The sequence below is a fragment of the Apteryx rowi genome, unplaced genomic scaffold (genome assembly GCF_003343035.1).
Source record: "Apteryx rowi isolate R43461 unplaced genomic scaffold, aptRow1 scaffold_368, whole genome shotgun sequence".
NCBI classification, from domain to species: Eukaryota; Metazoa; Chordata; class Aves; order Apterygiformes; family Apterygidae; genus Apteryx; species Apteryx rowi.
In genome coordinates, this window is record NW_020450174.1 from 439,228 (window position 1) to 449,856 (window position 10,629).

The 10,629-nt window shown below is 39.4% G+C and overlaps 1 protein-coding gene across 4 annotated transcripts in view; it reads left to right on the top strand.

Moving 5' to 3' along the window:
* The window catches only part of RAB4A (RAB4A, member RAS oncogene family), a 29,573-nt gene that overhangs the window by 15,059 nt on the left and 3,885 nt on the right, over window positions 1–10,629 (top strand). For all 4 annotated transcript variants that reach the window (XR_003254792.1, XM_026073420.1, XM_026073422.1 and 1 more), the window contains 5 exons: window positions 926–1,040; window positions 2,602–2,664; window positions 4,429–4,583; window positions 5,594–5,689; window positions 9,526–9,688. Coding sequence is in view for 3 of the 4 variants with exons in the window: in XM_026073420.1 (XP_025929205.1) it covers window positions 926–1,040; window positions 2,602–2,664; window positions 4,429–4,583; window positions 5,594–5,689; window positions 9,526–9,641 (545 nt within the window). In the remaining variant the exon portion in view is untranslated. The remainder of the gene's footprint in view (window positions 1–925; window positions 1,041–2,601; window positions 2,665–4,428; window positions 4,584–5,593; window positions 5,690–9,525; window positions 9,689–10,629) is intronic.

The window sequence follows — 10,629 nt, forward strand, 5'->3', positions numbered from 1 at the left end:
GGCTCTCAGACCTTCTATAAAGATACTGAGCAGATGAAAGAAAAAGTTGAATTGCATGAGTAGATCTGAAAAGCTTATGGCACAGAATTCCAATCTCTCAACATCCAGTCTCTTTCTAAAATAGCTAGATACCCTGTGCGCTTTGTTAAATATGTCCTATGTTAAATACTTGGTAGGGACTCTGCTGTAGTGTACTAAATGTTATTTAGATATGGATAGATAGGAAAGAAAATTTTCCCTTTTTGTAGTGGAGTTAATATCATGATTAGACACAATTAATATGCATTTGGAAATGTTTTTAAATCCAAGGTGTCTGTTATCTTTCTCAGATGAATGGTAATTCATCTTATCTCTTGAAGACCAGCTCTAGGATGATAATATATAATTATCAAGGAACACTGTATGATCCTGTAATTGAACTTGGGCCATGACCTTGCTTCTGGTATAGGCAGATGTACATTGCTGAGAATCTTGTGATACCAGCAACATATGTAGAGCAAGTGTCTTAACTTCTTGCTTTAAAAAAGAAATATATTTTGCTTACTTGTGGGCAAGACAGGGTCTTTTTTTGTGTTGTGTTTTTCCATTAATTACAATTTTAAGTTATGTCAAAGTACTAGAAAGTGCAGCTGAAGGGGGTATGCAGAAGTTGTCCCATACAGTAATTTGTTAATGGGAGCAAGAAGTAGTTTGATTAAGCTACTAGTAATTTTGAATTGAATAGGATGTTCAAAATATTGTAAGAAGTATTTGTTTCTGAATGGTGGCAATAGATTTATGAATTGCGTAGAGGTTTTTTGATCTTTCAGGAAGTAGTTTGTAATTGGAACACTGAAGAGTTTTGATCCTGCCTGAATTGGATTATGTAAAACTAATTATTTGCTCTAAATATTGTCTGTTTTTCTTTTTTCTTTTTCTTTTTTAGTCAAAGATGACTCAAATCATACTATAGGAGTCGAATTTGGTTCAAAGATCATAAACGTCAGTGGTAAATATGTAAAACTGCAGATATGGGATACAGCAGGACAAGAGAGATTCAGGTGCCCTTTTCATTTTATTAAATGTTGATTGTTGTTAAACTTGCATTGTGGGTGCTGGATAATATTTATCTCTGCTTATAAATAGGCACGGTTTCTGAGTCAGTGGAACTGTATGTCTGCTTTGCCATTGTTAACTAGGCCAGATCTTCCAAGCTGGGCATAAAGATCCATTATTTCAGTAAAGTAGTGCTGACTTGTGGGAACTGAGCTTCTGCCCTTCTCATTGGGTAAAGTATTTTGTGTGATAGTTAAAATATATAAGTGGAATACACAGTGAAAAGCTTCTTCACCAGCCAAACTGAAACTTTTTTTAATTGAAGTATGTATGCTTAACTCTGTTTAGATCTTCTCTTGGTTGGAACAAGTAAATGCTAGGAAGTTGTAAGCCAATCAAAATGTGCATGAGAACAATTCATAGTATTATGTTATATTACCAGAGGGGAAAAATCAGTTTTTGTGCTCACTTAGCTAACCACATTTTTAGATGGACTGAGATTTCTATCTTTCTTTAAAGAAAAAGTGTGTTTGACTTAAAATTGCCGATGTACTTTTAACACTGTATCATACATCTGAGGTATAGTTCAAACTCAGTAGTTGAGATTTGTTGTATTCCTGAGTACATTCACCATCGCAGGGCTTCGTGGTTTTGGGTTGGGGGCTTGGGGGTTTTATTTGTTTTTGGCAAGGGGATGTTGATTGTCAGCAATGGCTAACAAAGGTGACTTTAGCAATAGAAGTCTGGGTAATGGGAGGCTGAGTGGGCAGCAATCCAGATAAAACACTGCCCTCCAAAACACTACCCTCTGTCAGACAAGTTTTATTGGATACATATATGACTCTGCAAAGCTAAGCAGTGATGTGTAGTCTCCATTAATGAGATCTCACCAGTCTGTTGGCCAGATAACTGGGGAGTCTTAGGAGACTGAAGGCTGCGTACTTCGGAGGTTCATGCAAATTCTGCTGTTTTAAGTTCAAAGCATTCAAATTCTTACAAGTTGTTTTTCCTGTTGCTTTTTGTAATCTGTCTAGTTCTTTTCTTTTTAATGTTGATAAAACCTCTGTGTACTTAGTTGTTTTTTTTTCTTCCTCTACCTTTTGACATTCACTTTCCTTACCTCCTTCTCTTCAGCTTAGAGTCTTAAATTGTAAAATGGCAGCTACTCCACTCAGTCTTTACTCATCACTGAGAGTTCAAATATAAGTTACTTGTGCTGTTTTCAAGCCACAGGTACAGCCATCAGCTCCCGGTACTGTATTGGACCATATAATACAAAGATATGTGTACCTATAGCAGCACACAGGTCATAATGGACTATGAGAACCCCTATATGGCTACATTTAGTGAAAATGCTTCATCAGAAGTCTAGTTATAAATAGTTGCTGCTGCTGCATAGCTGATTATGTTATCTAAATCCAAGTGAGGTTATTAAAAAATATGACTTATTTCATGTTATTTAATTTAAAACTTCTAAGAGAGCTGCATGTGTAGATTATATTATGTTAAATCAGATTTGAAACAATGAAGATATTACAAAAACGTACATCTTTAATTCTGTTGCAGGTCTGTAACAAGAAGTTACTATAGAGGTGCTGCAGGTGCTTTGCTTGTCTATGATATCACCAGGTAATAAAGTTAACAACTCATTTGTTTGTTTAATAATTATTGGATACAAATAAAAATATTTCTGTTTTAAACAATGCATATTTAAGTTTTGGAACTTACATGTGATGGTATGAAGTCCATAAATGTAAACAGACTCAGAAAAGGATTAGACAAATATATGGGGGCTGGCCCACCGGTAGCTGTTTTAATCATGGCAGACTACATGCAATACCACCACTGGCTCGGGAAGCTTTGCAACCATTGATTGTTGGAAACTGAATAAACTTGGGAAAGATCACTGTGCACATGTCATTATGCTGTTCTCCAAGTGTCCTTTACACTTGTGGTTTTGCTCAATTTCATAGCTTCAAAACAAATAATAATCTGACACTGACAGGATGCCACAGAAACTAAACGCAGACTTTAGCCCCTTTTAACCAAGGAAGTACATTCCTCTTTGTGGAAACTGCTTGTTAGTACACTGGTATAACAGAACATCCTCTAGAGAGACTGGCTCTGCCTGCACATTCCTTAACTGTAGGCCAAAATTCTGTCTCTACATCTTAAATTTTTTTATATCATACTTGACCAATCAAATACCTTTACCTTTACACACTTCCAAATTTTTTTCTGGCCACCATTGACTGATACTGGTCAGATAAATTTGGTGTTTGGTTAATGATGATTCACTAGGTCGGTCCCCCCTCCCCACCCCACCCCCCACCTCGAGTGGACTGTTCTCCTCTGAGCAGTCTCTGAAATTTGTGTTTTGTGTATAAAGTCAGTTCAGTCTCATTTGTCAGTCTTACTGCTTGAGGACTATATCTCTTGACCACCACCACAATGACTAATGGTGTGTACAGGTAACTAACCGCCTGTGATATCATTGGTCTTGACGCAAAGGTGAAACTTCAGGACCATGACTTTTCCATAAGAATAAGAAGTTTTTATCATCCCCTTTAAAACTTCAGAATCAGTTGAATTCCATGTTAACCAGTAACTCAGTCTGTTATCCCTAGATTTCATGCGCAAAAGGCTGAAACTAGATTAGGCATGTAAAATTTTAGCTTTTTGAATTAACAGGATATTTTATTATTTATTTTGAAGTCTTTCAACAGAGGAACAAACTGCTACTTCTCAGAAGCTGCAAGTAGACTAATCTAACTCATCATGATGTGTAAATGTTTTTTGGTCATCTATTCCCCTTTCATCTGGGACTGTCACTCTGAACCATACTAGTGGTGGTTTAAAAGAGGTTCCGGTTCCAGAGATCTTCAGAGCTGCAACTGGGCATGTTTTAGTAAAGCATACCTCATAGGACCTAGTGTCTAGATCGGAATTTATTAATGAAAAGGGTCCTCTGATGAAAGGAATTGAGGCAGTGAAGCATTATGCCCTTTATTCTCAGAACAATCAAAAAAATGAGAAGTAAGCTGAAGGGCACTGCTTTCTAAAGGATCCAGCATAAGACTACAGCACTTGGCTTTGATCTCTTGGCTAGTCTCTCTTGGCGCAGAAACTGCTGAGAAGAAATTGGGTGCCTCTGTGGTTGATTTGATTTTGCTTTTTAAAAACTTTAGCTTTTAAATAGTTTTATGAAGGAACTCGATACTCTTCCCAGTTTACAGCTGGCATATTTGAGATCTATAGGTGGCTTGCATAGCAGCAGTTTGTGGCTTGCCACAAATGTAGACTCTTGCCTTCTGAGTTCTAATCCAGTCTGACTTCCTAGTCTGTTCACTAGAAATGCTTATGCTCTACTAAAGGATGTTGTTTTCTACACAGCCGAGAAACCTACAATGCTCTTACCAATTGGTTGACAGATGCAAGAATGTTAGCAAGTCAAAATATTGTGATAATACTGTGTGGAAACAAAAAGGATCTTGATGCAGATCGTGAAGTTACTTTTTTAGAAGCGTCCCGATTTGCACAAGAAAATGGTAAGCAGTACATAAGATCTTCACGTAGCATTGAAAGATGCTTAATACCTAAAGTGATTTAGTTTCTGTGCAGCTACGGATGGATATGTTTGCCCACTGTATCTTGTCAAATATCCACAGAAAAGAGAGCTCTGTCAGTACATGAGGCACAGGAGGAGAAAAGTGCTGGTAATGAGAACTATATGTACTCTTCAATTCCCATTACCAGTGATTCTTCCTGCCACAACTGCTACTTAAAGGATATCTTCCGTAGTTAGAAATATTCCTTAGCAAATATATATGACTTTGGGCATTATCTTGCTTCCAAAGGGCTGGAGAGAAAATTAGGAGTAATATTTTTTAGTTTTCAGCTTCTTATAGATTTTACAGATTATAGATAATGTTGGATGGGATGTGCCACGGATGGAAGCAATGCATTTTACTTGTGGGAAAGTGAGTTCCAGGCATGGCATGGATCCAGAGGACTGTTACCTGGTCTGTAGTGTTCAGAATTTTCAGTCTTTGAGGGCGTACTTCTGTGGCAGCTAAAGTCAATCTCAGTCTGAGCTGTTGTGCTACAGTCCTTCCATCAATAAAATGTCTCTTCGGTCTTGTGTATTGGTTATAAATAGTCTTTTCAACTATGTTTTTACTATAGATGCTGGCTGTCCTTTTGCATATCACTTTCTATTAATCGAAAACTATATGGGGCTCCTTAATTGGTTTTATATGCTATTTTGCATGCACAGCCCAGGCTAAAAGCCCAGTTTGGGTTCTCACATTCTAAGGGAAATGTATAAATTTCAGAGGAAATATATGTGGTGTTGGTGAGAGGAGCTTGCTTTATTGTGAAAATGTTTTGTGTTTTTTTTACTTTTGCCTTCAAAACATGATTTTCAGGACTAAATTGTTCGACAATTTTTCTCAAGTTAAAGAAAAATTTATTGTTTTTGTAAATGTTCATAGTTTCAATTACTATATCAGAATATTTCAGACTTGACTTGAGATTGTTCTTCTGCTGTCAAATGCAGAGTTGATGTTCTTGGAAACAAGTGCACTAACGGGGGAGAATGTTGAAGAGGCCTTTGTACAGTGCGCAAGAAAAATACTCAATAAAATTGAATCAGGTAAATTGAGATTAATATTCTGACTCTTAAAGCTTTGTTTTTTGAAAATTAAAATATACCTGAAATATCACCATCTAAAGTTCTGTAACGGAATTAATCAAAATTTCACTGTAATAAAATAGCCCATTTGATTTACAGCCACTTCCCATATGTTTTAATAAAGATGAACATTCAAGTCAGAACTGTATACCTAAAGGGGAGCGGGGAAGGGGGAAATCTGTGGATCTTTTTACACAGCATTTCCCTTAATAGTCAGCTCTAAGCATAGGCTGCGCGTTCTGTGGGTTGCTATGTCCCTACAAACATAAAACCTTTTAATATCAGGCTTTAGCAAAGCAGAATAAGAACATAGTATCAGGGCACACATAACTTCTTGACCATATTTCCCCGCTATATATGAGAAGCGGAATGAGAATTTGAACAATAACACTGAAAAAGTCAGGGGTGTTCCCTAACAACTGTTTCTCTGAAGTGACCTGCTTGAAACCATTTTGTTTTGCAGACCTAGAAATATAATTTGTACATAATTTTCTTTATTTCTATAGAAATATATTTATACAATTATTTCTGTTTCTGAGCTTCTCAGTGTAAGCAGGCATGTTTCTGTCAGAAACAGGCTCTTAAGTGCTCAGAGTGTCATTAGAGCTAATCTGCATTCCAGTTTCTCTTATTTTCTACTTACCTGATATCTCTATAGTTTTAAAGAATTGCCATTTTGAAGTCTGCCTGACAGACATATTTTGAATGCCCCAAATTTTTTTTTAATTTTAAAGAACATAGTGTTTTCAGATTACTGCACCAGATGCTAAACAAGACCTTTAATTTTAAGCAAGAAAAGGGAAGGAAAAAAAAAAAAGCAAAGTTTAGCTAGGTTCTCATGATACCGTAGTTCCATGAGTGGTTTAAAGAGGTATTACTAAGACAGCACTAAGTCCTGCCTCTTGTGGACTGCTTGTCCCCTCCCTTGTGGCAGCAGGCAGCCATAAAATCATGGAAAAATTGAGTGTAAGGGACCGCTGGAGGTCACTCCTGCTTGAAGCAGGGTCAGCTTCAAAGTCAGAGCAGGTTGCTCCGGGCCTTGCCCAGGCATGCTTTGAGACCTCTCCAAGAATGGAGATTCCCCAAGCCCTCTGGGCCACGTGCCCCACTGCTGAACCACTCTCAAGGTGAAGATTTCTTCTCCCTCATGTTCATTCAGAAACTCTTTTGGCAAATTTTGGCTGTTGCCTCTTGTCCTTTTATTGTGCATTTCTGAGTGCAGTCTGGCTCTAGTCTTCTCTAAACCTCCACCTTTTAAGGTCATGAAATCCTGCATTTAGGTTACCTCTTAGCCTTCTCTTCTCCAGGCTGTACACACCAAGCTCCCTTAGCCTTCCCCTCCCCACATCCAACCGGTAGCAAGGCTGAGAATGTCTTTCCAGTAAGCATCCACACAAGCAGGCATATACAACATTATATTTTATTTATATATATATACATGTAAAATATTGCAGATTAATTATATAAAGTGTGTGTGTGTGTGTGTATACCACCCATACACAGACAGACATACCCAGCAGTCACTCAAGCAGCACCAACAGCCTCACCCTGTTGCCTTCTCCAGCCAAGCAGGAGGAAGGTCTGTTAGTGTGACATACATATATTATTACATGGATCCCTCCAGCAACTGGGCTTAGATACACAGGATCCCTCATTTCCCCAGTAGCTGGCCCCTGGACATACAAGCCCCTGAGGCTGCAGCTGCAGTCCAGTTGCTAGTACAGACCCACACCCTCACACACAGTAGATCCCTCCAGCAGCTGGCCTTTGATGTGCAGTCAAGCCAGTAGCTGGTCTTGGATCCTCACTCACTCTGTGGTAGGGGACTGGGACTCCCCTGGTCCTTCTGGTAGCCAGCTTCCCCCTTAGAGACCCACACACACACCTGGCTCCCAGGTCACTTCATCTACTGCCTGCTAATCTGGTGTGATGCTTGCTAGTGAGCACCCACTCACTTGCACACCCTCATGTGCTCCAGTTGCAGGCACTGCAGACACATGGGCCATCTCACATGTGTTCTGACTCCAGTTGCTGGCACTTAAACCTGCCTCCCACACATGCACACAGAATAGAGTCCCTCACCCAGTAAGACAGTTAGAAAGGAATTTAATAAGAAGATAGGACAGACTGCACTGATTGCAGGTCAAGGTTAGACAAGTGTACTGACCAGCATCATTTATGTGCAACCACTCCCTCTTTATTTCTTTATCCCTCTAGTTCTCTGCCTTTGATTCCTCCCCTAAACATCCCATAATAAGTCTTGCACAATCCAGAAATGCTCTTCCCCTGCATCCCACAATGTTTCCCATGCCCCAAGGCAGTAATTCCCCTCAGTCCAAAAGGTGCTCCTGTTGATTCATCATGCTGGGTTTTGCACCTGGCCCAGGGGGCTGATCTCCTGGGACAGCCCTGGGAGGAGCAGGACAGGGTGTCTGTTCCTCTCAGTAGGTAATTCAGGTTCCCCACCTGCCACTGTGCCTCTGTGCTCCTCTGGGCTTGTGGAAATGAGCCCTTGATGGACTGATCACTCTCCAGTGATGGACATGGGAGTAGCTGGGACAGGGTGTTATTTGGGTTCCCTGCCTGCCGTTGTCTCTCTTGGCTCCTTTGTGCTTGTGGAGAGGAGCTTTTATTTTCTGACCACGTAACCTAACAGGAATGTGCTGCAGTCCCTAACTGTCTTAATGTTCAGCCTTCTGCTGAACTCTCTCCAGTGTCTCTCTTCTGTACTGGGGAACCCACAACTGAACACAGTACTCTTTCTTAAGTGCCAAGTAGAGGGAAATAATCACTTTTCTCAACTTCTCTCTGCTGTCTACACTCTTGCTATTGCAGCCCAATGTGTTGTTATCCCTCATGGCCACAGCTACGTACTACTGCTTCATGGTCAACCTGTCCATCAGGACCCACCTCACCCCACCCTCACCCCCCCTGTCACAGGTCCTTTTTTGCAGCGCTGCTACTTACTTTATCAGTGCCAGGCCTGCACCACTGCTTGGGGTTGTTCCATTGCAGATACAGAGCTCTGCATCTGTAGCGCTGAATTTCGCAAGGTTCCTGGTAGCCTGTTCCTCCAGCCTGTGAAGATCTTTCTGAATGGCAGTGCTGCCCTCCAGCTATCAACTGCTCCCCTCAATGCAGTGTCAGCTGCTAGCTTACTGAGGGTGCACATGTGTGTGGCTAACCTAAGTGATCTGAACTGAAGGGATTTTTCACTTTTTTTTTTTTTTTTTTTTTTTTTTTTTTACTAGTTCTAACCTTGGCCAGTTCAGCATGTAGCTGTGAGAACATTTCTGAAGGCACAGGGGATGGAGTAACCAAGTTAGTTATAGCAATGAATAGCAGAAACAGGGAAGGTTGAGACTATTATTTCCTCTGACAGCATTGCTTTATAAACTCCTACTGTCAGATTGATCCATTTTTGTTTGGCTTGAGATTTATAGCACTTCTTTATTTGCAAATTAATCTTTGAAACCAGGTATCTTATAACTTGAAACAGTGTTTGCAGATATTTTAGACATTTCCTTTGTTAGAAGTAGTAGGTGCAAAAAGATTTCTTGTTGCAGTTGTTTAACTCAGAGACAACTGCTTTCTCATTATGATTAAGGCGGTTGAAATTACTGGAGAAAATGATTCAGGTTTGGAATTGCCTGAAGGCAGCCAGAATTGCAGTAGATCTATTCATCACTAGAGCAGAATGTCATTGTTTGTATCTGATGTTGTCTTTAACTTAGAATATATTATCTATAAGTAAGTAAAAGTGATCCATCTTCTGTGACCATTTTGTTTCTCATCAGGAGAACTAGATCCAGAAAGAATGGGCTCAGGTATTCAGTATGGCGATGCAGCCTTGAGACAGCTGAGATCACCACGAAGAGCGCAAGCAGAAAGTGCTCAGGAATGTGGGTGTTAAAGAAACAAAATACAAAAAATCCCAAATACTGACCTTAGATACAGAAGGTAAGGTTACAAAATCTTGGGGCATTTGGTAAATTACCTTATTTCATAAACATGCTATTTCAGCTGCCTGGCTTTTCCACAGTTAGCCTGTAAAACAATATAGATTCTAATGAAGTAATGCACAGTAGAACTGAGTTTTTATACTTGATTTTTCTTCTACCATCTACCCACCAAAGGAAGACTAATGGTCTTTCTAAATATTTATGGGTTTTTTACTTATTCTGAGTAATGCGATTGAAAACATTTAAAAATTCTGAATCCCTGAAAAGCATTATACCCTTTATAGTTACCTAATCCACTGAAGAGAAGGTGAATCCATGGTATCATGGGAAAATATTCTTGGAAATGAGAATTCATGAAATGTATGGTGCAGTATCTTGCACCAGAATCTTGTTAAAAGCTATTGTATAGTCTCTTCTGAAAATACAAAGTTTAAAGACTAAGAGGCTTGAAAATTAAAGGTAGTATTGGATTCCAAACTTCCACTGACTTTTTGTGTCCCTAAAAGGAAAAACAGCCCAAAGTAGTTCCCATTTCTGACTGCCATGAGCGGAAATGTCAACAAAAGAATAGTAATATTTGCTGCTTAAGCAGTGTTGCTATTTCAAGCAAGCTGCTCCCTAGGGCTTTTGCAGCCTATAGCATGGGAGTGCTGGCTTCCAAAGACACCCAACAGGGAAAGTGAGGAAGAGATTTTTCCCTTTAGCGGTAATAGGCAAAGAGAGCTTGAAGTCTCATAATCTACCCCCTAAAACAGCCTGGTAGTTAGTCTTTCTCATAAACACTTATCCTTCTTTGACACCTTTCAGTTTTTAGATAACTAACTCCTTGCAGTATATAAATGGATAGGACAGTGCTTTCTCCCTCAGTCAATAATGAGAATAATTAAGGAATTGCTGTGTAGTTATTCTGACATCACTAATCCTCACCTCTCTAACAAA